Genomic DNA, 27374 nt, shown 5'->3' with positions numbered 1-27374 from the left:
TTTTGCGGTCGCAAAACACTCGCAATTACCACCTACTTCAAGTAGATGGTAATGTATTTGCAAATGTTCCCCTTTGCAAATGCATGCAAAATTATTTTTTAAGGGCAGGCAGTGGTCCCAGGGACCTCTGCCTGCCCTTAGAAAATGAAACGAAAACGTTTCATTTTCTTTTTTTTTAAATGCATGGTAAACGGGCTGCATTTTTTTGTAACTGCTTTATTTAAAAGCAGTCCCAGACATGGTGGCCTGCAGAGCCCAGCAGGCCACCATACCTGGGAGGGCTGGCATTCGCAATGGGCTCTCAAATTGCGAGAGGCTCATTAATATTAATGAACCTCGCAATATGCGACCCCATTGGGAATCCCAAACAGTGTTAAACACACTGTTGTATATTTCATTTAGCGATTCGCAATTTGCCACTCGCAATGTGTCGCCAATGGCGAGGCGCTAAATGAAATGATCGTACATCTGGCCCCAAAATCCTCAGTACTTTGAGTATTTATTTTGTGTGCACACATGTGTATTTTTTTCAAATTACTGTTTTAATATTTAAAATTTAACTCATACAAATTGCTTGGGGGTCCCCGGCTTCCAGTGGTGACTCAATGGGGGTCCTCAGGAGTCAAAAGTTTGGAAACCTCTGCCCTAGATGTATTGTTATCACCGTCCCCATATCACCCACTCGAATTTCATTCCGTTTTGGTTAGAATACAAAAGTGTAATTATTCTTTTTTTCATGTATCAACTGCATTCTGAAAATAAATAGTGCCTAGGCATTATCCACACATTCAGCCGCAAAGGCACTCCAAACTTGTTTGGTGTTCATCAGCTAAACACGTTTTAATCGTTGCTTCCCATTCACCTACAATAACTAAACGTTGCTGCAAGTTCTGCGTGAGGAAATGGCGACATCTTGTGGAAAGAGTACGCATATATGATTTTTTTTTATAGATCTGTAATGTTTACGTTAGAAATGAAACTCTTTTACAAATAAAAATCACATGCAACATAAATTAGTAGAAATTAAGCTTTATTGCTCTGATAATAAGTCCTGTTACTTTAATGAAAATTCAAATTAAAAGCATACGAAACAAAATAAATGGTGATAAAAACCAAAAAGTTGTGCAAAAATCGGTTTTAGGAAATAGCCATTCTTGCACACAAACCTGTATAATAAGGTGGTTAGACGGGACTTCTGCCTGAGATCTGTACTGTGCAACGGGAACGGTGGTTTAGTTTCATATGCTGGCACTTGGACGAATACATTAAGTGCAAACCATCCACAGGTAATAGCAGAAACTCTTAGTAATTAAGTTAAAAAGAACCAATAAATGCCTTTCACAGGTAATAGCAGAAACTCTTAGTAATTAAGTCCAAAAGAACCAATAAATGCCTTATCAGTCGTAGAGTGCAAAAAAAAAAGAACAGAATAAACGGTCTGCTTCAAAGTTGGTCCCAAAACATTCTTAAAAATATTCACTTGTTTTTCAGAACTGGATGTGGACTACCAAGGTTACTATTTCGTAGACAGTGGTCCAATGCCAATACATTTTCCTGAAATAATATACCACAACAAAAGGAAGTAAAGAAGGAAACATTGCCCTGGGTCACCGTGCAGTGCAGCGATTTTGGAACATAACTTTTTTGACACTGTCGTTCTGTAGTACAGTAGTATATCATCGCTCTTATGGTATGTATGTGTGGTACCCTAAGCTATTGTCACATTAAGTCAGATGCCTTGGCCATAAGATTAAAAGAACCCAGTGGAAGATGAAGGATTTTCCTACCGTAACATTAAGCCTGTATCACGCATTTTACCTGAGAAACCTACGTAAACAGATTACAGGTCAATGCAAAGAGATACCAACACGAGGTCAACGAGGCATGCGGCTCACGAGCATCCAAGCTGGGCGTCGAAAGCTAGAAAAAGTCTTATTTAGTACACCCAATCGGTCTGCCATCACTAGACCTTTCGTTGACACCCTCGAAATGCACTGCCTTGCTTAAAAAATCTCCCCTTTTTATCTTGTTTTTTCACGTGAATACGTATTAAAGTTAACCTTTCTGTATATATGTATATGAGTAAATACGCCAATAGGCGGTCTGCGCACGGCCTATGGAAGTCTTAACACTGCACCGAGATTACACGCCTCGGAACTTTAGAGTGTGCAGAATTGTATTGTGCCAGCCGTTGAGTAAATATGTGTTACTGCTACAAAATAGTCACAGTCTTTCAACATATATAGGTGTTAGCCAGGTATACCTTAAGTAGCTTTATACTTCGGCAGTTACGCCGAATGATGTACAGAAACAGAATGGCGTTTGTGCATCTTTGGTGTCAGTATCCCTTCGTGGAAGTGCCACCAGTGTAGTTGAGGCGCTAGAAATGACTATATAGATGAACTGGGGAAGGGATCGTGGCATTAGCAGCTCCTATGGTAACACTGTGCTATGTGGACATCTGTCCTAGTCCATATAGTGACTACCCATCAAGGCCTAATATAGCAGAATACATACATACAAGTGGCGGCAGCATCTATAGGCCCTGGCTTGGGTGGTACTGAGTGTTGGAGTACAGGTGTACAGAAGACCAGTCTGAGCATCAGACCGCAGCAGGGCAGCAATTACAGCAAACTGCGTTCCTTCCATCTTCATTTTGTCAAAATCATCAGCCTCAACAGCAATAAAAACAGTCTAGTGCATATTGAAAAATATCAGACAAAAGGGGTCTTCGGCATGAATCTTTCGTGTGAGTCCGAAAGGAGGAGTGACGATGCTGAAGACGACAGTGGCCATCCGTCTGGTGTGAAGAGCGCCGTGGGAGCTTGGGAGTGTGTCAGGTCGGGAGGGCCCTCTTGTGCTCGGCTGGCTCCCCTGGAAGTCTTGTAACTCTGTGGCCCCCCACAGGGGTCAGGGAAGCACGTCGGGAGGGCGGGGGCGGTGCCCCACCCGGAGTGGCATACCCCCGCGGCCTTCCTACGCCGTCAGCTTGGAGTAACTGGGAGGAGAAAACTTGCGCTTCAAGTACTTGACGATGTAGAGTGGAAGGCAGCTCACGACCGTGATGGCGGACACTTTCCACAGGAAGGTCACGGTGGTGATAAAGGCAACATCTGCGGAAAGAAAAGCGAAAAGAAGTCATTAACTGGTGCTTGACTACACCGCAGCATGGCAGAAATGCAGCATAGGTGACGTATACCTGGTTCAACTTCATTCTGCAAACTCCTCAAGTGCTGGTTTTGTTTCTAACAGAACTAAGATATGCCAGGAAAAAAGGATTTGGAGGATTCATGTATGTCATACCGATGATGAAGAAATCTTCCCTTATAACTGTGTTATGTGCAAGTGTTGTCAAGCGGTGCTCTATACTCTGCAGGGTTCTGCACTCAGGGCAGCTCCGCTACAGGTCCTGTGCAGTAGTGAAAGGCATTGGACTTGGCACCCGCCAGAGGGTTCAGCAGTCTTTACTACCCGGGGATATAGAACCACCAAGCATTTCTCTTCAAATAGCCTGAGACTGAGAGCTAGGACAGCGACACAGTTCCTGCAAGAACATTCTGTGGAGAACATCAGCCTTTCTTGTGGATCCGGGTACTGCAAGCTCAGAAGTGTAAGAGGCTCCTCAGTATACATCAGTGACTTCACAAGTCAGCTCCAGGGTTCTGGGTTAACACACGTGTGTCATTGGAGATCGTCATGATTAATGTCCAGGACATTTGTCACCATAGGCACCACTGTCAGCCACACAGACCACTGGTCTATGTGGAGACAGCTTGGTTCTCAGAGTTGTCTCAAACACAACAACTGAAACATGATTCAAGAAACATTTTAGATGTCTAAGGCCACTTTCAAGAATTCAGAGGCCAACATCTGGCCACATGTTTTGGTGTTAAGATAGCATAAACATTCTTCTGGATCCACGAAGGATATGCCTGTTAGACTGTGTAATACCAGAGAAAATCATAGGTCAGTACCTCCCGTAGTATGCTTACAAATTAACCAGTACTGCCGAGGCGTTCTATACTTGTCCCTGATCGTGATATAGGAGATCCTCTTCCCACCAATTAAGAAACAAATGCAGATTCCTTGGCTAGCTTAAAATATGTACTGCAGCAAGAACATTTCCTGAGCCAGTAAAGGTTTTTAGGAAGCACAGATCATGCACACTGAGTTTGCTTTGTGGCAAACAGATCAATTTCCGGAGTCACCCAGAATAAAAAAGTTCACAAACAACTTCATTGAGGTCCTGCTCATGGGAATCAACGGTGCACTTGTTCAAATCTCACCCTCTATATTTTGCATACCAGGAAGGTATGACGAAAATACCAAAATGCTCAAAAGGTGAATGCCCTCCCCTAATGATACCTGCCAAATTTTCCTAGTCAAGGGAGAGGCGTGGCGCAGCAGCCAGCACAGCTGACTATGGAGCGTAGGGCTCACAGTTCAATCCCCGGCTGCAGATCAGCTCGGCACCATGTGACTCTGGGCTATAGTTCACTTAATCTCCCCGGTGGCCCCCAGCGCCTTGAGACCCTTAGGGGGGAGTTGTTTGCACTTTACAAATATCAGATTTAGATTTTTAGATTTAGATTTAGTCAACTGACACAAGAGTGAGTGACCACGGTGTTGCCTGTATATAAAGAGTCTCCCATTTCTTATCAAATGATTTATCTCCAAGATATTCATTTGGTGACAGCTGTTCGTGTAGCACCTGACGCTTTGGATATAGGCAGAAGCCAGAGTGGCACCTATGTGGCCTTGGAGGTAGGGATTATGTACATCTCGAGGCATGGAAAACTATACTGAGGGAGCTTGTGGACCATTAATCCTAACCGTGCAGACATATTATGGGCACATGCGGCTTCTAGGTCTAGGTCCTTCAGAGCTAGTGGGGTGCAGTGAAAGGTCCAAAGTAGGAGCACTGTCTTCACAGGTGATAAAAGTAGACAACACCTGTGCATTTTTACAATTACTGTGATAAATTAACATTTTCTTTAAAGGGAGGCCTAAGAGGAAGAGACAAATCGCGTTCTGGGCAACATTAACCCTTTTATGAATTCCAGAGCATCTATGTCTGATTGAAAGAGGACGTAAGACCTGGTCAGGTACATTTTTTTAGTTTAGTCACTGGAATGAAACCAGCCAGTTTTTAGTTAGTTATCTTATTAATCATTTTGGTGCAAAGAGTAGGAAATGCCAGATCTGATGTTGATGCTGTCATGGGTTTAAATATTGTACAGTGGCAGCAGACAAGGGTCAAGTCCTGCAAGGGCGAGGTTGGCAGTGGCACCACGGAGGGACTGTGCGCTCCTGGGGTTGGTGGAATGGGCACACAAGATGATTCCAGCTTCGGCTGTAAGTCTAACCTAGACAGCATTACCTGTGTGAATCTCTTCATTCGTTTAGATTTTACTGCTGAAAACTTAACGGTTGAAGAAAGTGCATAGGGTCTGAGTAGGACATGCACTCGTGAATTTGCTCTGCTACTTTCCCGTCTGTGTATCCACTAATGCAAACACAAGACAGATTGTTTATGTTTTTATTCTTATGGCAGTCACTGTCCCTACCCAAGTGAGAACATCTCTAAGAACGCCTGAGATGTCAATCTTTCTTATTTGTGACAGGCCATAAGGAGATTTGTCTTCCTCTCCCTTGCAGGCATAGTGTGTCAGGGCACAAAAACTACACACTCCTGCATGGTGCTTGGTTCCCAGACACCTCACACTAAGACTGGAGGCCGGCACCAGCATTTAAAATCCCTTCTACAATCCAAGTATGACTTACATTTGGAAGACAACATAGAATGCGTTTTACAGAATTGCTCAAAACTACACAGTGCCACAGTGGGAATTGCTGCTACATTTGAGGAAGTAATACACGCAGGCCTCTGATCTTATTAGTTGGCTCAACGAGTGAAAATGTTTAATTTGGTGATCTCGCATCTCTTTCCGATTACAGCATTTTCATGATCAAAGTCTTTATAATATCAAGGTAGAGCGTGGGAATGATGCCTAGAATGTGCTGAAATGAATCTGTGATACATTTATCTCTGGTTTGGTGGGAACCTGTAATTTCTACTCTTCAGGGAAGTAGATGTAAAGGATTATAATATCTAGCCCTTTACACACGCAACTGCACCAAATGGTCCTTAACATATCAGTCAACTTGTACAGCAATCCTAGTAGGAAAATACCCTGCTTTCAATGTACATTTTACAACCTTTACCCCAGAAGCAACTTTTGAAATTGCATGCACAAGAGTGGTAAGAAAAAACATTTGAAAACGAAATGGTGAAACTGTTACGGAATGTTAGATTTATTTTGAAAGGACATCTTTAAATGTTGAGTTAAAATGTTGCGCTCAACATCTTTTGCAAAGCCTGATGCGATATGTAAGTGTTCCTAGTGAATAAGGGGTACTTGATGGCATGTAAACGACATGTGCCTTTAAAATGTCCTTTTCTACAACAATCACTTGCTTATAAGCCAACATCGTTTTTATTGATAATGTTACTGTGCCATTTTGTCGCTGACAAATAGTTCATATTGATGGAAGATCTCACATGAAATCTTGTCATTTTGAGCACAATATGTTTAATTATTTGCACAATGTATCAACCAAAAAATGTCAACACCTACCTAAGAATGCTCCCAATGATACTCTGCCTATGCCTGTGCCAAGAAAACAGAAAGGAAAAAAGAGACAAGAGGACAGATTTATAGAAGGAAGAGCAATTTCAAAAGGAAAGTTTGTTGCAGAGCTGAAATATCCGGAGGTCCAGATAATCACCACCAAAGGAAATAATTAGTTGATATTGTAAACAGAAGAAAGTAGCTTGCATATGACACAGCCAATTAGAACATGACTGTAGTGCGTTTAAGGCTGTTCTGACATTAGAAAGGTAATACATTAGACTGCCTACTTTAAGTATTTCCACTATTACTTTCTGGTACTTACTAAGCCTATTTCTCAATACCTGAGGAATAGGCTTAGTCAGTACCATCAGGAGAGAGCCTTGAGCTCTAACCACCTGCGACTTTTGCCATCCCGAGGTCTGCCAGTTTGTCGAGGCGGCAGGTCTTTCTCTGTACTGACGGCCAAGCTCTGGAACACCCTGCCCATCCATCTTCGCATGGCCGAGTCTGAACACTGTTTCAGGAAAGATTTAAAAACCTGGCTCATTCGAGTGTAGATATAAATGGCTAATTCTGTTCTTCAGTCTTGCTTTTGAGCGCCGAGACACCTCTGTTGAGGTAGCAGCGCACTGTATAAATGACTTTGATTGATTGATAATACAATAGTTCTTATGGTTGCGATGAAAAAGTGTTCTAGACTTGTTCTTGTGTGTTTAGAAAATATATAGCTCTTTGTTGTAAGTACTGGAAGGGGCTGGTGAGTAAATCATCAACTTTTTAAGAAACTCATCAAGATTTCCAAAGGTTAGCTACCCAGTCTCAAACAATTCAATTTACAGTCATTCGTTTTTGTTGTGGGGGTAATTCTTCACATGTAATCAGAAGGGAGGAGCCATGTAAACTATTTTTCCCAAAGCAGCAAATGGCAAGCAGTGGTGGCTGGCCTATCCGATGATGGGCCACGGAAAGGAGTCATTACTAACGGCCATCAGCCTTGCGACATGTTGGTTTTCTCCTGCGTAATTGGAGGCCAGAAGTGACAAACTGGTGCGCACTCTTGGCAACATGCTGCCTATCACTTTATAGCAATGGGCCGTCAATGACATATTTGTGTAAATTTTTGGCAAACATTTCTGCATATGGCTGCATATTAATGGGTCACAGGTGACATTATGAGGGGATCTATGGGGCATGCTGGCTGTTCCTGCATACTACTGAACCATCAATTACATATTTATGGCAATTCCTGGCTCCATGCTGAATCTTCATGTGTAGAAATCGTCCATCAATTACATAGTTGTGGCAAGTCTTGGTGACATGTTGTTGCTGACTGTCCCAACATAATAGTGGTATATCAGTGACAGTTATGTCCACTCATCGTCAGACCAGGGCGGCAATCCCTGCCTAATAATAGCTCATAGTGACATATTTGCTGGCATTATTGGTGGCAGGCTGCCTTTCCCTAAATAACTGTGGCCAACCAGTGACGTATCTGTTGGCATTCTAGTTCATGTTGGCTACACCTGCATAATAATGGTCCATAGGGGAATATTTGTGGAACTTTATGGTCACTTCTTCGCTATCCCTGCATAATAATAATCCTTTAATGACATATTCATGGGGGATATTTGGTGATCTGATGACTTTCCTACATAGCAGGAGGAGCCCAACCATGAAATACAGAGGTTATTTTTGGTGTCATAAAGGCTATTCCTGAATAGAAGTGGCCCATCCATTAAATATTGTGGCCATTCTTGGCAACTTATTGTCTTATCCATGCATCATAGTGTACCCTCTGCAACATGCTTTTCAGCCCTACATCATAAAAGCCCACCAGTGGAACATTTGATAGGATTCCTGGTGACATGCTGGCTATCCCTGGATAATAATGCTCCATCCGTAACATATGGTGGACATTCTTGGTAAAATCCTGGCCATTCCTGCATAAAAGTGACCAAACCAAGACATAATGTGGGCATTCTGGCTATCACGGCATAATAGTGGCTAGTTCATACCATACTGTGGCCATTCTTGGAATAGTTCTGGCAAACACTGCGTCTCTGTGGACCATTTGTGACATATTGTGGACATTTGTATTGAAATTCTAGCTATCTTTATAATAGTAGTGTATCAATCAAGCGATATTGTGGACATTCTTGGTTACATTGGGCTGTTCCTGCAGAACAGTGGTCCATCCGTTTGCTGACAATTCTTGGCAACATTACTGTGGTCGCTGGTATTATAGTGACTCATCCTTGCTACATGGTGGGCATTTTTGCTAAAACTTACACAATCCCAGGGATAACAGTGGCTCACACTAGCTATAGCATGGCCATTCCTGTCAAAGTTCTGGTCAATCCTGGCATGTCTGCTCATCCTGGACTTATTGTGGCCACTTTTAACATAATTATCGCTAATCATGATACAATGGTGGTGAAAATCGTTGACATATTAACAGCAGGATTGGCCCATCTGTGTCAGTAGTACAAGTGAGTGCTCGGTGAAAATGACAAACTGTTTTCTTAGGAACCAAAAAATTTATTTTCTGAAAATAGTCATCTAGTAGTTCATTCAGGACACAAATACTGTTTTTCATTCGCTTTTCCACTTCATTTACAGATCATGCAGCAGTGATTTCAGAAGGTAAAGAAGGCCAAATCTTTACTCATGCATTAAGCATGCGTCCACATAATGAAATGTTTTTTTTGTTCTGTTAAAAAAAGTAATTCAAAGTTAGCTATTGTGCATGTGCACACACAGCGTCCATTATTCAATGTAAAGAAAAACATTCCAAGATGGCAGCCACAGATGTGCTTATGTGGGCTACCATTTTGGAATGGTTACAGTTCCATTTAAAGATGACCATCCACCAATTGTGTTAAAGGGCAATTAAAACCACGCAAAGAGACTGGGGAGGCAAGGGATCCAGAGGTGATATTGGGTTATAAAGACTTCAAGTAGGTCCAACAGGAGAGGGGAGAGCATGGACTGACACATGCACTGCAAAGCAAGGTTCTAACATCAGCATTCAATCAAAACATACTGAGAATAAAATGCTTCTTGAGAGGGACATACACAAGACTAGGGAAACAAGCCACTGAAACAGGAGAAGGGACCTGTGATAGGCAATAAATCAATCCAATCAGGAACAATGTGAAGAGGGAAAGCCAATTCCAAATCTAGATAAAATATAACAGATCTGTTTGCCAACAGATAAAGCTGAAGGGGGGCCCTGAAAATGACAGGCTATGTGACCTCGCACAACTAGATTTTCTTACCTGACTATAATACATGTAGGTTTTTAGCCAAGATTTGTAGGAATGTAGAGACATCCACTGTCTTATAATACTTATTTTAAACGTTTTGTTGGGGGAAGGGTGAGATCCAACACGCATGGAGAAAGAAAGGCTTGTCTCAAGAACCACAAAGATATCTGTGCCCCCTCACAACAACTGTGTTTTAGTCAATTACAAGCATTTTCCAGAGGGAACTTGCTCACTCAAGCCAACTTGAGGAAGTCCTAATGCTTTCGCACTTAACCAACCGCCACAGATGGCAAGCGTGATCAATGACCTACTACAGAAAAGAAAGAAACTTACAAAAAGCATTGTGGAGAGAAATGGTCAAAGAATTGTGTGAACCTCGCACAGTTCAACGAGACGTGAGCCTTAGAGTGCCTGGAAAACTGTCTCTATGATGCCCACCACCGAGTTAGAAGGGCAAAATAAAAGCTCCATGCACCTATGAAACAGGACTTATGGAGTAACTGTCAGAGGCAGCCAAAAACAAGAGTAATTCCACACAGGTATGTCTTTGTAGCACTTCTAATGGAAGGGAGGGGCTACTCATTGTTTTTGGCTGAAACATCTAGGCAGCTAGATGTCTATGTCACAAGTACCAACTCACCTCTTACATATAAGAACTAGTCTTGGGGCGGAAGAGGATAACACGTTAATGGTTATGAGAAACCTCATCACACAGACGTAGGACTTCAACAGAATATCTCCAGTGACCCCTGAAAATATATACACCTTTCTTTTACGATAACATTTTTGCTGGAACCTCTCAAATGAAAGGAAAAGTAAAGCCTGTTAACTTGCAGTACTAATTAACCCCCTTACGTCTATCAGTTCCACTGTGCAAGCCATCAAATATTCCCTCAGAGGGCTGTAACAAGAAAATGTTCTCACTTCAAACAGACCCACTTGCTACGCTGGGAACATTATTACACTGGTGGAGAAGGAATGCTTTATGAGACAAATTAACAAACTGCCTACTTTACTTAGATATGTTAGATCGATTAGGGCATGTTTTAGAAAACTACATAACCCTTAGCTTCACTCAGCAATGCTGAAGGTGGTCCGTTGACTTTATGCCATTTATAGAATCTGATCAGAAATAGTTTACAAATTGGCTTTTGGAGACGGTATAGCAGGTGGGTATGGCCACTCCATCAGCTGCTCTGCTGCCTGCCACAGCCTAAAATTTAGACAAGGCTCCAAAGGTAGCAGAGGCCAATTAAGTTTTATGCAACAGGGCACTGAAGGGATATGAGCACCCTGAAGACCTTATCCCTGAGACAGAGCAACCGTGATTGGCACAAGTGGCTACCTGAACATAACCTGCCTTCTAATGTCTTTCTAAGGGTCCTGCAGCAACAAATCCAGTCTTTCAGGACAATGTTCACTGGTCCAGAGTAACCTATGTGGGGTGGACCAGGGGGACCGGACTTTGCCAAGCAAACGATCCAATCACGGCAGTGATACCTGGAGGATAAAGGGTGCAGAACCAACATGGTGGGAATTTCTCTATGTGGAGGCTACCAAGTGCATAAAGCATTCCTTCCCCACCAGTGTAATAATGTTTCCAGCGTTACAAGTGTGTCTGTTTTGAAGTTTAGGGAGAGGAGTTGGCCTAACGGCTAGGGCGGTCGACCTCGAATCTGCGGAACTGGGTGTGGAGGAAGAGTGGAGTGGTGGACGTCCGGGCCGTAAGAGAGGAAATACCAAGGATGCCCAGACTGCAGAATGCTGGACCTGTAGGGGAGCCAATAAAGAGACCCATTCTCGTCCCTGGAGTGAATCCTAGCTATTGGTCACCCATAGGAAGCAAGTGGGCTGTGTCATACTCTGTATGTCTCTCTCTTCTTCAAGACCACCATCCACCTTGCAGAGGTGCCCTGCTGCCTTTTGATTCACAGGGCATCAAAGATCTCACAGAGAAGAGCAAAAAGAAAAGCAGATAACAAATCGCCTAGTTTACTGCCATCAGTGGAATGGTATAGCACTTGGTTCCTGGCTCTCACAGTGGGTACTGGACCAGGAGATCAACAGCTGGGGTCCACATTAGTCAGTGGCTGAATCACACCATACAAGTGTTACACTCGAGAAAGGCCCTCCAATTCTAGTGCACACTCTACACCTCCAACATTTGGCGCATGGTACAGTTTTTCCAAGGATCTGCTCTTGAATTCCATTTGACACTAACACTAGTTTTGGTACCAGACAGGTCAAATGATCAGCATGGAGAAATCAAAGTGCAGAAAGGAGCTTTCCCTGCTCCCTCCGAAACCAACCAGTATTATGACAGGGAATATGGACAGCAAAGATATTCAACATAAAGTGAAAAGGGACACTGAGGAAAATACTGCACCAGATATGTTTGACTGCATCCTTAACTTCTTTGGAGAAACTCATGAAACTCCTGTGAGAAAGACTGACGCAGTGGCATTAGATCAAGAACTTCTAAGGGCTGACCAGAAAAAAGTGACCAAGAGAGTGAATAATGTGAAAATACACTGGCCACTGTGAAATCAGAAATCTTAAATTTGTAAACTAACATTGTAGACTACAAGACTGTGTAGGAGTCATAAAATATAGGACTGAAAGTGCAGAACGATGCCCGTGATGGAACAACATCCAGATTCTTGGATTCCCTGAAAAGACTAAGTTCTTTTGGTCAAATAATGGATGGGTAGTAAGTGGTCCATTTTTCACTGGCTAGTATGTTAATTTGTAATGTCTTTAGTTTGCTTTAATCCGTTCTCGTGCAATAAACTACTGCTACAAAACATTGACAGAAGGCCCAGGAATCTAGATCCAACAAACAATGACATTTTATAATGATTTGGGTGTCATCCGCACAGCTGTACTTCTAAGTTTGAAGGAAGAGATTGATTCCAGTAGAGGTTGAAAGATAAATGTAAAATATTGGATGGCGGCAGAGGCTTAAGGAACTGTTTGAGCAAAAAGTGTCAGAGATGAAAGGATGGAGAGATACAATGAAAGTTCTGTTAGTCAAGAAGGTATTGAGGGTGGTGCTTTAAATCCTTAGCAATTCCAGTCTCCAGAGCTCAGTGGGACTATGGACCAAATCAAAAGCGGCAGATAGAAACAAAGGGAGAACTAGCACTACTCTATTTGAGCCTGTGGTAATCTTGAAGCCATCCCATTTTGCCATCAGAGAAGATTCTCTGTGCCTGCCTTGTGGAGTGTAGTTTGAATGTTGAAGAGTAGATCATTATTTTCAGTGTATGATGGAAACAGAACATAGGTAGCCCTTTCAATTACCTTGCCTCAGAATGGAACACTGCAAGTTGAGCAATATTTAGCAGGAACTGTTGTGTTGGAGCCTGGCTTTTTTAGAATTTGTTTGATATATGCATTTGAGAGTTTCCCCGGTGTTTGCATGAATGCAGAGCATGGCTGGTGATGGCTCTCCTTGAGGTAGCCACTGTGCTGTTGAAGAGGATGTTCTTGAATATGTGGGCTGGGCAGGGGTCTGTTGGTGATCCCAACGTGCCACACCCTTTTGTCAGACAGGTGCAATTGTCAGTGAATAGCAGGTTGAATTGTGTAGGGGCCTAGAATGGTGAGTTAAGACGTTATGCAAATCACGTTGAAGGCTACATTTGGTTCCATCTTCAAGGCATCTGTTAGACCTGGCATTCCTAGGGTGGTGTTTCTCCAGAACTTTTGCCTTTTACCTCCTGTTTTGTTGATTCTCTTTGTGTTGGCCTTAGGACTCTTGAGCACTTTACCACTGCTAACCAGTGCTAAAGTGCACATACTTCTCCCTAAACATGATGACATTGGTGTATACCCAATTGTCATGTCTGTTTTACTGGTAAGTTCCTTGTAAAGTGGTATACCATATACCCAGAGCCCGTATTACAAATGCCACTGGTGGGCCTGCAGCACTGATTTTGCCACCCACTTAAGTAGACTTTCCACAACCTGTCTCAGGCCTGCCATTGCAGGGCCTGTGTGTGAAGTTTACTGCCACTCCAACTTGGCATTTAAAACTATTTTCCAAGCCTTAAACTCCCCTTCTCTCACATATCAGTCACCCCTAAGTAGGCCTTAAGTTACCAGAAGGGCAGGGTGCTATGTAAGTAAAAGGTAGGACATGTACGTATACGTCCTACATGTCCTGGTAGTGACAAACGCCCAAATTCGTTTTTCACTACTGTGAGGTCTGCTCCTCTCATAGATGAATATTGGGAATTGCTTAATATACTTTTAAGCTGTAATTCTTGATTGCAGAGGAGTAGCTGCTTTATATTTAATATCTTTGGATTGGTAATGAGAAATCCTCTTCACTGGTAACTTGAATTTGGCATTTCTAGTTTAGGAGTGCCACTTTTAGAAAGTAAATAACATAAAAAACACCAAGGTATAGAATTAAACTCTGTATTCAAATAGAGGTCAACTATTCAAGGCTGTCGCAATTTACAAATAAATTGCAAAGGGAATAGGTGACTGTGGTGAAAGAAGTGACATGCGGTCAATGTGAACATAAACAGTACACTATATACAAGACAAATCAACGTGCGAAATGGGAAGGGGATAAGATTTCTGTTTGTCCTTACGATTGTTGCACATACGCTACAAGGTCCATAGTGACTTAAAATATGATCATGAGTGTTGTTGGGCAATAGTGTGAAATGCGTCAAGGTGGGTCTTTTTCAGGACAGGAAAGGGGGTGGGAAGCCAAGTTGAGACCTCCTGCTGGAGTGAGTGCCGCACAGACGTCAGATCACGTAAATCGACTTGCCTGGCTGCCCACTGAGACTCCAACCGACGGGTGGAAGTCTTTTGAAAGATTATAACGTAAAGGCGCCTATCGCCCAGAGAAGAACTGAGACCTTTGGAATTAGAAACCATCATTTGAATAAGAAACCTTTCACTTGTGTAGAGACTACAGTATCAACAACTTGGCTGCCCACCCCCTTTCCTGTCCTGAAGAAGACCCACCATGACGCATTGCACACTATTGCGCTGTTTTCAGGGTCGAAACGTCGACGCACCAGATATGTCTACACAACGCTCATGATCATATTTTAAATCACTTATGGACCTTGTAGCGTATGTGCAACAATCATAAGGACAAACAGAAATCTTCTACACTTCCCATTTCGCACGTTGATTTGTCTTGTATATAGTGTACTGTGTATGTCACCATTCACCACGTCACTTCTTTCACCGCAGTCACCTATTCCCTTTGCAATTGATTTGTAAATTGCGACAGCCTTGAATAGTTGACCTCTATTTGAATACAGCATTTAATTCTATACCTTGGTGTGTGTTATGTTATTTTCTTTTCCTTCCTTAAATCATTGGTATTTGTTAGAAGTAAACTTGTGCTGTTTCTTTATTTCAAAGCAAATTGTAAACCCAACAGAACCAACTGTTTTGTTTAATACGTATACCCAGGTTCTGAGGGACACCGGGTAGCCCCATTATTGCTATTACTTTTAAAAAGTGGGCATTTCTCAGCTCTTTGTGTCCCTTCCACTCTATCTCAAATACATGTCTGGATGACAGCTTCACTTTGTGCATTCTCTCTAGACAACCACAAACACAGGACCCTCCTCTGCATTCATCTGCATACTGATGGGTCTTTCTGGGCAGACAGAAGGGGAGAGAATGGCACGTACACTTCAATAAGTAGTGTCCTGCCCTCACACAAAGCACTGTTCAACCCACCAGGGTTAGCCTGGCAGACAGGACTGGGCTGAAAGTGGACTCTCCTTTGAAGTCACCTCCAATTCAAAGGCATTTTAGGGTATTAGTACTGGGGCTCTGACCCTTGCTAATCAAACACTTTTGGAGCTGTACCCCGACAATGCTGGCTCGTCATCTGCACATTGTCAGAAGCAACTTCTGTGCTACAGGAGGGACTGCCCCTTTGCTACCTGCCTTGTGTTGCTGGCCTGCTGCCTACTGCTGTGATTTATTCAAGTTTTCTCCATAGACTTGTTGGCTTGCCCTCTGTTAAGGAGGTCTCAGGATCATCAAAGACCACATGCTTTCCTACTGCTATTGGATTCTGGGGAGTTCACATGGGATGCTGACAAGGATCAGCTTTCAAAGCCTGATTGCCCACTTTATTTCTCGAGGAGAATCAGGGCTTCCAGGTACTTAGCGCTCCATTGGGTCCCGACCGGCGCTGCCTACATTAGTCAAAGCTGCCTGACTGGATTTGTGACATTCAAAATCACCAACACATCAGCAGCTGCTGCTGTGTCTCTCAGCACCAGACCGCCATGATGCGTTGCCAGGGTGACTTGTGAAGTCCCAGCAGGTCTTCCCTTCGCAGGGCCACGCCCTCCGCGCTGGCCCAGTTGAGCAAGGAGAAACACCAGGCCAATGCATGGGGTGCTACAGGCGCCTTCCATCTTTTAGTGATCAGGCGTTTTGCTGTGACTAGGCCCAGGTCCAAGAGTCGGGAGGTGACCCAGTATTTCCTGCTCCTCTTAAAAAGATGCAAAATATACACCTCCCAATAAAAAGGCAGCGCCTCGCTCGGTGCAGCGGGCTAAAGTGGTCGCTATGACGGTCCAGTACTCTCCCACGGCAGGGCATTGCCAGAGCATGTGCAGTAGGTCTGCATTGGGGCATTCGGAGTCAGTGCAGTCTAAATACTTGCTTATCTGGGCAGAGGAGAGGTAAGCACGATGTAGAATGAAGTATTGAATCTGCCGAAACCGCTGGTTGCAAAGGACGCGTGCCGGGCCTTCTAGCATTGCCATCCATTCCTCCTCCGAAAGGGCACGCCCTAGGTCATCCTCTCAATGCTGTTTCAGGGGGTCAGTGAGCTAGCCGTGTGCTGACAGAGGGACAATGAGAACCAATGTATCAACTGTTCCCTTTCGCCCATTATATGTAAGTACTGCATCAGGTTGTGTGTGGGAGGCTCTGTTGTTAAGCTACCCCACCTAGATGAGAGTGAAGTTATGAGCGTGCAGTGTAATATGAAATGCCCGGGGATAGACCCTGTTCTGAAATTCGATTTGCATATGGGATTAAAGCGCCGTCTCTAAAGAGGTCACCTGTGTCGTGGATGTCCGCCATGTCCCAACCGTGCAACTCCATTGACGTGGTAGGGAACGCACCCCTAGGTGTTCCCAGTAGAGGAATAGCCGGGGCATATGGTGTGGTGTCGTGGGTGATGTATAGGCTTCTGAGGTAATATTTGTACGCTATGGAAAGTAGCAAATAGGGCGTTTTTCCGGGCTTCGCACAGGGGTGGAACATATAGAGTAGAGCATGGAGCGCCATTGGTGGTTGCAGTGTGACTGTATCTGACAGGTGTTGTGAAGCTAGCCATCTGGCAACCCATTGCAGCTGGGCTGCTAGGTAATAGTGCTTGAGATTAGGCACGGCGAGCCCATCCTGTCCCGCTGGTATATAAAGCTTCCTAATGGAGACCCTGTGCCTAGACGTCCCCCAGAGAAAATCCCTGATCATTGTTTCCAATTTGTTGAAGTAGGAGGGGGGATGTAGAGAGGCAGGGCGGGAAAATAGTAAAGAGGTTGTGGGAGGATCACCATCTTCACAAGGGCCTCTCTACCTCAGATAGACAGCCAGAGAGTTTTCCAGAAATTCATCTGCGAGTAGATAGCGGAGGTGGCCTTGGTAATGTTTTGGTCAAATAGGTCGGCTTTGCTCCAATATCCCCGGACATCTAAGTAGCGGAAGGTGTCAATACACCACGTAACTGGGATTTCACCCAGTGAATACCCAGGGTCTGAAGTGGCCGATGAGAATGGGAAGAGAATGACTTCGCCGCATTGACCCTCAACCCTGATATTGTGGCAAATAGTGACAGTGCTGAATTTAGCGAGGAAGGGATTGAGTGAAGATCTCTTGCATATAGCAAGATGTTGTCGGCATACAAGGAGATTGTAAGAGTGCCGTCGCACAGAGGGATACACATCTCCACTCGAGAACGGATGTATGCCACCAGGGGCTCCACTGCTGAGGAGTGGGGAGAGTGGACAGACCTGACGAGTCCCACGGCCTACTCGTATAGAGTCCGAGACATAGGGCCCAGTTTACACTCGAATTGTTGGGCACTTATATGGTAGCCTGACCATGTTGATGAAGGAAGCCCTATGCCGAACCTAGGCAGCACTGCAAAGAGATAGTCCCACTCAAGAGAGTCGAATGCTCTCTCGAGGTTGAGCACCAGGTAGGCCGAGCGGGGCCAGTACAGAGGAGCATGCTTTGCCACTCTGAAGTAGCGGCGGAGGTTGAGCGAGGTGTTCCGGGCCAGAATGAAATCCATTCTGGTCTGCGTGTACTAAGGAGGGCACGTAGGGAGCAAGTCAGTTAGCAAGGGCTTTTGACAGGATTTTATAATCCATATTTAGGATCGCTAGGGGTCTGTAAGATCCCAGGGCCGTGGGGTCCTTGCCTGGCTTCAATAGGGGACCACGTTAGTAGTACATAGAGAGGGAAGGAGGGAGAACTGCGTTGTCTAACACAGAGGTGTAGAGCCCATGTATGCGAGGTACCAGGGTCTAGGCGTATGTCTTGAAGAACTCTGAAGGAAACCCGTAGGGGCCTGGTGTCTTCCCCGATGCCAGTGACGCAAGTGCTTCCTGGATCTTATCTACCAACAAGGGGGAATCTAACTTTAGGTGGTGGTCAATGGATAGGGTAGGCAGCTGAACAGAGTCCAGAAAGGAGCCTATTTGGAGGGAGTCTCCATGCGATCTGGAAGCACGTGTAGTGTAATGCTTGGTCATGGCCATGTGAATGTCCAGTTGTGTGTATCTCATCTGCCCTAGCTCGTCCCCAATAGTGTGTGTGGGACGGTGTGGGTGCTCCTGTCTAATAAGGAAATCAAGCAGTTTGCCCGCCTTGTCAGATGACAAGTGTGTGCGAGCAGAGTGGGCTAGGTAGTTGTGACAGCGCACCTGTTCTAGTTCTAGCCAGTTCGAATGCATAGCATCTAATAGTGTCTTTCCCTCTGGCCGACAGGGATTCCCAATGGAGAAGTTTCCACTCAATAGAGGTGAGGGAGGTGTCCAATTAGTTGCGAATTCTCCATGTAAGGCCCATGCAGTGCCCTCTAGTCGTGACCTTCAAGGCCTCTCATTCTGTCGGCGGGGGCTCATAGAGCTGTAATTGTGCTCAAAATACTCGAGCAACGCCGTTTCTCAGGAGCAGTAGAAGGCCTGATCCTCCAGCGCTGCTGGTTGCAGCCACTAGATTGGGATCGGAGGGGCTCTCTTCTCCCAGCTCAGCTACATGATCTGCGGGTTATGGTCTGAATGGGTCCGGCCTAGATAACCAGTGTTTCGGATTAAGGGGTGCAGCACAGCTGATGCCAGTATGCGAGCCAGCCACATATGAAGACCATGAACTGATGAATAAAAGGAATATATCTGCAAGTCAGGGTTGCGCACACACCACACATCCATTAGGGACTAGTGTCACAGCCAGCTGCACAATGCTTGTGCGTTCGATGAGGCTGAGGGGTGTGTAAGGGGTGGAAAGGAGCGGTCGAGTGATACGTCTAGGACAGAATTAAAATCCCCGCCCAGTAGCCAAGGGACAACTCCCCATCTGGATAGCTTGGTGGAAATGCTACTAAGGAATGCGCTCTGATCAGTGTTGGGAGCATAAATTGAGCCTAGCAGAAGAGTCTGCCCGTTGAGTCTACTCTTGATGTAAATGTAGGGCCCTGCAGGGTCTATGACCAGGGACCCTGTGCGCCCATTCAACAACAAACTGAGGGGGACGTGGTCTAACCGTGCTGCAAGATGGCCGCTTGCTGAGCACGCTCTGCCGGCCGGGCTATCATTCTTTCACCATGTGTATTGCAGGAGAGCCATCATTCACCACAAACTGTGTTGGAACATTACCGGTGGCGGGGGGCAGCGGACAAACTGCTTCTTGCCGCTATAGACAGTTTCTGCCCTGAGATCGGCCAGAGGTGATCAGCCGGATTGCCGTGACACAGGCCCTGCTGCCTGGGGTTGGAGAGGCAGTGCACCAACATTTGCGACCAAGTGCAGTCACCGCTGCAGAAATCCTGCACAGGAGGCATGTGGATACGGCTTGGGGATGGGGAACCCCGCGGGGCTGCCGGACTGCTTATTGCCACCTTGCTAACTGGGCCTGCGGGGCTGGTCCAGTCGCCATCTTGGTTGAGGATCTTTGATCGGCGAGACCCTCTGACGTCCTGGGAGCGATTGATGACGGCTGTGGGTCGCATGAGGGCTACCTGTTGGCCCCATGCTTCTCCGCTGATGCTCTGTGTCGTGGGTGCGAAGCCAATCGAGGTGAGGAGCCGACCACGATGTGCCGCGGGAGCCCCTGCTACGCATCGGAGGGGCGCTGGGCTGCTAGAGCAGTCGCCGGTCGGAGGGTCTCTGGTGGCAGGGGGCTCTTCTCTGCCTGCTGGGCTTGCCTGCTGGGCTGTGATGGTTCCCTGATTCATCTCCTGGGTCATCTGGATGGGCAGGCTGCCATCTTGGGGACACGGAAGGTGTGCAGGGCACTGCTGGATTGCTGGGAGGTCTGTTCCCAACCGGAGCCTGAGGCAGTTGTAGACCACTCTCTGGGTAATTTACGCCGCTCACCCTGGCCTGTATGAAATGTGGTTGGACTTGTGATCTGGTTACGAGCACCCTGAGCTGCAGAAGGGTTGAATGATATCTAGAGTGCTTCTAACAAAGAGACTGCCGGCCTTCACTGAAACTCTCCACTCACGCGGGGCTCTGCTCTCTGGTGTCAGTGACTCCTGGTTGAGCGCTTGAGGATGTGCCTGAACTGGCCGTGTGCCGCGAAGGGAGAGGCTTGCGACACGCTGAGTACCACTTCTGGACACTGTTGATAAAACTGCGGCCGTGTTGCTTACACCGACAGTGGAGGTAGTTTGGCATTGGCAGGATCCTCCATCATTCTAAGCATCATCATGGGGAAGCACGATGCGAAGCAGCCTAAGTTAAACTTTAAGAATACTTAAGGGGACGTGTGATGTAACGGTGCACTTCTTTTCAGACGCAAAATCCACCCTGAAGTTTGGTAAACGTGTTGGAGGACAGAAAGGTGGTGGTCGATCAGTGGCTGGGCCTCACTCGGAGGCTGGGCTGAGTACCGCCACCTGCGTTGGCGGTACTTTGATCAACATCGCAACCGTTATTCATCGTGCCACGTGCGAACTTGGGTGCAGTGGATATGCTGCGATTTTCGGATGGAGTAGAAATCCAGGCACTCCTCAGTCTAGTGCAGACCCCGATGGTCTTTGGTTATATCAAGTAACTGGCTCTCTCACAATAGCCCCGGCCACCCAGTCTTCGGGCAGGATAGCATGCCGGCGACCCCACACCCTTCAGTGAGAGCTCCTAATTTGCTTCTTTTTATTTCGGAAGCAAATGTTTGCCGTACTTGTTAGGGTGGGTACTTATACACAACCTGTTTAGGGAATTGGTGGGGGTGGGGGGAAAGAAGGACGGGTGCTGTTGTGGTTTCGGTCCAGGGAATAGAGCAGAATAATTCATATGATATGAAGGCTCATGCAGCGCAAGACGCTCACTTGCAGGTCGCGCATTGGGCCAGAGCAGGGGTCAGTCCAATTACATTTTGGGGGGCAACTTGGGGGGGGCCTTCCCAGATATTCATCACAAGCTGTTCTTCGGTTTCTTACAAAGGCCACCATGGCGTCCTTAAACTTCCTAACTTAGGACATCTGCGGTCAGAACGACCACAGGAAAAGCAGACTGGTCCATGCCTACCTACTGAGACATCACATAGATGTATGTTTTTTACAGGAGACACACTTAAATAGCACTCTTTCCTCTAGGCTAGAAATTGGGGACAAAGTTATTCTTTCATCTATTCTAATTATGCGCTTGGGATGGCGATCCTCATACAACAGGGTTTCGATTGGAGGATGTCTGAAACTCATGTAGATCCAGAAGGCCGCTATGTGATTTTGTTTGAGGTACTGGCTGGGGTGGAAGTTACTCCCGCTGAAATAAACGAGCCGAATACAGACAGCCCGGAGTTCTTCCAGAGGATGTGGGCAAAGATTCAGGCTAAAGGATGTGATACCTTAATTTGGGGGGGAGATTTCAATACAATGTTACATGATGCATTAGACAGACAGTGAATATCCCGCACACTTCATCCTAATTCCAGGGCCACCTTGAACGCCATCATTTCCGACAGTAACTTGTTTGACGTATGGCATGGGCGTCACCCCAACAGGGAGGAGGGCACTTTCATATCCATACACCACAGCATCTGGTCGCATTTAGATTTTTGGCTAGTATCATGGGATGCAGAAATGTGGGGGCTGGAGGTTGCACATCTCCCCAGAACATTATCGGATCACGCACTGTACCTACTGCGGCGGCTCTTACCAAATAAACATCACAGAATGTTCAGTCGGAGGCTCCCACAAGGCCCCTTGCTGGACGAGGCCTTTAAGGAAGAAATCTGCGGTAATATCGAAGAATATTTTTCATTAAACACCGGCTCTTTCATGACTCAGGCTTCCTTGGGGGAGGCCTTCAAGGTAGTCATTAGACGGAAATGCATAGCATGACAGGCGGGGGTCCTTAAGGCTATAAGGGGTACACTCTGCTCCCTTGAGAATCATATAAGGGACTTAGAAACACAGTATTTTACAAACGACGATGTCACACTCCTCGCTGCTATAAAAGAGGCACTTGTAGAATTTGAAGAAGAGGTGAGGTGAAGTTATTGGGGAAGCACGCACAAGCACGACAATATGGAGAAGGGGGTAGGTTGGGCAGAACACTTGCAAACATGCTCAGAACGCCCGCTCCGCCACGTATGTGACTGATATTCTCGGGGATGATAATACCCCGGTCAGATGCCCACAGGAAATCACAGAACGTTTTCAACAATTCTATGCTAAGTTTTACAAGGCCACACATAGTGCCACCCCTGAGGATCTTCAACCGTTTCTTGATTCTCTGGAGCTCCTGTGGCTGGGGAGGGTACACAGGGAATATTTAGATGCTCCATTTACAATCGAAGACATAGCCCAGGTAATACGCAGTCTCCCGTTGGACAAGGCTCCGGGCCCAGATGGACTAACCACAGCTTTCTACAAAGCAGACACGCCTGAACTGGCCCCACATTTGTTAGAAGTGTATGAAGAGGCTCAACTATCGGGCATCCTACCACCATCCATGTGAGAAGCCATGATTATAAGCTTACTCAAACCAGGGAAGAACAGTAATGAAGTAGACTCCTACAGGCCCCTGTCACTGATTAATGTGGATGTTAAAATTCTTGCCAAACTGATTACAAGCAGACTTCAGCCATTACTCCCATTGATAGCCTGACCGGGCCAATCGGGTTTCATCCCGGGGAGGGTACGTCACACTACCTCAGAATGTTTTTCTCGGTACTCCACTACCTACACCCAAAGTTCCAGGCAGTTGCTGTTTTTCTAGACGCCACAAAAGCATTTGACATGCTGGATTGGACACATCTATTTGCGATCCTAGAAAGGATGGGGTTCTGTCCTTTTTACATTGTCCTTATACGTCTCCTCTACATGTCGCCGTGTGCCAGAATCCGCATGAATGGCATTATATTCCAACCCTTCCCCATCACTCGGGGAACTTGTCAGGGGTGTCCACTCTCTCCGCTCCTTTTCGCGGTTGCGATGGAGCCACTGGCAGCCCGGTAGAGACAACATCATACAACTAAAGGGCTTGGCTTTAGCGCGCAAAGCTTACTAGTCTCGATGTATGCGGACGACATCACCCTTTATATCTCAAACCCCGCAGTTAACACAGCTCCTATCCTCATGGAATTGATCAAATTCAGGGGGCTATCTGGCGTTTCTATCAACTGGGCCAAATCCACACTTTTCCCGCTCACAGACAGTACAGCGCCATTCCCTGTGGAGTACCCTCTCAACTGGGCTGCGGGTCCAGTAAAACATCTGGGAATCTGGCTAAGCAGGGATGAACAAGAAATCTGGAGCATGAACTTTGGGCGGGCTATTGCTTGGCAGGAGGAGAAAGTGAAAGTCTGGGCTGGGCTGGCACTCTCCCTAGCGGGTAGGACTGCTATAGCCAAGATGGTGGTCTTACCCAAATTCATGTACCTATTTGTCAACATCCCCATGCCCCTTACTCAGGCGTTTTTTAAAACAATCCGCACTCTACTAATCTCCTTGGTCCGGGGGGGGGGAGCAGGCAAGGATATTGTGAGAGCTGCTGACATTGCCGTTAACACAGGGCGGAATGGGTGCCCCGGACATACCATTATACGCTTACTGCGCACATCACTGGGTGCACCCCTACCCCGTTTCAGCCGCACACTGCGGTGGGACAGGACGTTACAGTTCTGGTCCCACTTCAGGTAGCATTATACCAGCCATATAAGAGACCGCGGGACGGGATCGACACAGTCGAAACCCTGCGCTGGGCGTGGGACCGGGATGCAACTACTATATGCCCCCTCTGTCCCCTTAGCACATAACCCCATGATACCTGCAATGACGGAGGGAACCAGCCGGGTGGCAGCGAAAGCTTTAGGTCTTCATACATTTGCAGATTTATATCCGGAAGATACCTTTAGATCCCCGCCGACGTCATCGGAGGGTGGGACACGGAAGTTCTCAGACCTATTTTTATACTATAAACTGTGGGCGACATGCAGGCAAATACACAATACGTTCCTGGCCCCCACGCCCACTCTGATGGCGCTGGAATATGTTCTGAAGACTTCTTCCCCCCGCAGGCTCATCAGGCGCATTTATACCACCATGCAAAACACTGCACCACTGTTCGTGCCGAACTCCCTACAGGGTTGGAATTCGGAGCTCCTTACTCCAATTACGGAGGATCAGTGGGCATTCTGCTGCAATCAAATGACTGTGTTGTCCACAAATTACAAGCTGCGCTTAATCCATTTCAAATATCTCCACAGTTTTTACAGAACCCCAGTTCAATTACTTTGAATGGGTCTGAAGGGCGATGATAGATGTTGACGCTGTAACCACACTCCAGCTACCTTTTTACACATGGCATGGAACTGCCGATCTCTGGTGGCCTACTGGTCGGAGGTCTTCCGGAAAATTCACGACATGATAGGCACCGCTCTGGACCCCACACTGCTGTTCGGAGTACTAGGCTATGTGAAAAACACTGAGGCGTCTACACGTAAGCTACATGCATTGCTGTTGCTACTGGCTAAACGCAGGGTGGCCATGTCCTGTGGGAGAAAGAGAGCCCCCACAGTGACAGCCTGGGTACAAGATGTTGCATTTAGTCACACACAGCTGACAACGTACTGGGAGCTGATGCCATCACCATCCAGGCCGAGAGATATCTGGGCACCTTTTCTTCACTGGGTCAGCACTTCACAGGAATTGAGGGATGAGGCTCTGAAACAAGAGCCGGCCGCGGAAATATAATTCAAGAAGGGTAGTCTTAATTTTGTCTTTATATGTTTATACTGTGGGGGGCATGTGATTTGTGGTAAGACCATATATAGTAGGACGGTGGGCCATATGTCCCCTTGCTCTGGTCTTCTGAGATGGACTTTTTACTGTCTAGGCTGGGGCCTGCCTGCCCTGATCCGGTTGAACCTAGTATAGTTTGAGCTATGCTGTGAGCGCTACATGTGCATTCTTCACTTATTTTTTCTCTTTGAGCAATGCAAGTGTAACATTACTGCCTCTCTGACCGAGTCGTTGTAAATGTTTTTTGTTGTGTATGAAATACCAATAAAAAACAAATATTTAAAAAAAAAAAACTGAGGGGAGAGTGGCCCTTGGGGGGGGGGGTAACTCTTTCAACCAGGTTTCCACGTATCCCACGGCGCCCCGTCTCTCTGTCCCCACCGGCAGGCTAATCATGCGCACATTGTTTTGACACGAGCGACTCTCTGCGTCATCCAATTTCTCTTCAAGGGTGCAGACCCGGTCTAGTACATCCTGTAAGGTTACTGTCTGATTGCGAGTTTTGGGTTGCGCGTCCGCTAGTGTAACCTCAGCCTCTTGTATGCGCTCAGACAGTTTTTGATGATCCGCGCATAAGAGCGTGAAGTCGGAGGTGATGCTGTCTATTCTGCCTTCAAGAGAGGTGCTGGTTTAGTCCAGTGTTGTGCCTATCTGTTCCACCGGAGCCAGCACTGAGTCCAGCTTAGCCGAGAGGTCTGAAAGGTTTGGTTCTGAAGACTTCCCCACTCCTCCGGATGCCCCACCAGCCGCACCTTGAGGTGGTCCATTTTGGAGGGTGGCCGAACGAAGACGGCCCATAGCTAGTTGATGAGCCCTAGACATAGAGAGGAGCTTGCGTAGTGGTCCTGACTGCTGCCGCTGCGACAGGAAGGCAGGCTGCTGCTGCCGCTCGTGAGTACCCCGTATACTGAAGGAGGTGCCCTGGGTGATTGTGCTCCAGTCCTACCAGGAACGCTCCAAGGTTAGATACCTATGGGCCACGGGGTAGTGGGCAAGACGCTGCAATTCTGAGGACACCCAGCCCCTTCAAGCCACCCCCGAAATAGGAATGTGCAATGGGGGCTATAGGTAAACCCTGGTTGTAAACCCTGGTTAGTGCCCTTTCAGGTCTCCTTGTTAGCCATGCTCTGGAGGCGTGGGCCCCAGGTAGATTCAGCGGATCTTGAAGTGCCTCCCGCCTTAGTCACAGGGTCTGACTTGGGACCATGGCGCGCTAGGCCAGCGAACGGGTGAGCACAGGGATCAGGTTCCAGCCGAACTTACAGTCCGCATAGGGATTATTCATGAAGAGAGGGTAACAGCCTGAGCCTGATGTGACCCCCGGGCCTGACCAGCGAAGCCCGCAGCACGAGCTTCTCGCTCTTACAGCTACTGCCACGTGCTGCCCGGGGAGTCCAGGCCTGTCTGGCCCCCGGGCCTCTCTGACACAGTGGGCCCAGAGGCTACTACAGGCAAAGAGAGGGAGCGCCCAGGCCCGAATCAACCCTCGTGCTGCCCTCTGTAGTTGATAGCTGCCCCTCAGGATGTTAATGCTGTTGTAGGACTCGCCATTGCCCCTATAATGTGCCTGCTTGGGGGCCTAGGCCCGACCAACCTCAGTGTCCTCCCCTTCCCAGGATGAGCACCACCAGCACACCATGCAGGCCTACCTTTTCCGTTGACACACCGCCAGATGTCCTCTGGTGCAGCGGTAGTCAGGGGGGTCTGTGGTGTAGCAGGCCAGGCCAGGAGTCTCAGCACTATCTACTGCACCAGCTGCGAGACTCTCCTGGATGTCACCATGGGCGCAGACTCAGGGGCAGGGGCCTCAGCCTCGTGCTCCCAGCTAGGGTCGGGACACGGCAGTGGAGCAGGCTGGCGTTCGCGGGGGCCCACTCATTTCCGCTCTAGGCCTGGACGAAACCTAGGCGCGTGGCAGATCCGAGCTCCGAGCCCTCAGCGAGGGCCGAGAATCGAGGAAGGTATAGGCCGGGGCCGGAGCCCCCGCAA

At 46.8% G+C, this 27374-nt stretch overlaps 1 protein-coding gene across 2 annotated transcripts in view; it reads right to left on the bottom strand.

Annotated features, from left to right (window-relative positions):
• Positions 1-1013: 1013 nt before the first annotated feature.
• ATP9B (ATPase phospholipid transporting 9B) overlaps positions 1014-27374 on the bottom strand; it is a 2445811-nt gene continuing 2419450 nt past the window's right edge. The window contains exons 29-30 of one of the 2 annotated variants that reach the window (XM_078687569.1): positions 2976-3113; positions 1014-2918 (exon numbers count right to left, since the gene is read on the bottom strand). In XM_078687569.1, coding sequence (XP_078543695.1) covers positions 2977-3113 — 137 coding nt within the window. In that variant the 3' untranslated portion in view covers positions 1014-2918; position 2976. Of the gene's footprint in view, positions 3114-27374 lie in introns of both variants that reach the window. The other variant, XM_078687568.1, reaches the window with a different exon arrangement.

This window comes from Lissotriton helveticus, chromosome 4_1, assembly GCF_964261635.1.
Source record: "Lissotriton helveticus chromosome 4_1, aLisHel1.1, whole genome shotgun sequence".
In the NCBI taxonomy this organism is placed as follows: Eukaryota; Metazoa; Chordata; class Amphibia; order Caudata; family Salamandridae; genus Lissotriton; species Lissotriton helveticus.
The sequence above is the reverse complement of the archived record's forward strand: the minus strand, read 5'-3'. Positions and strand labels throughout refer to the sequence as shown.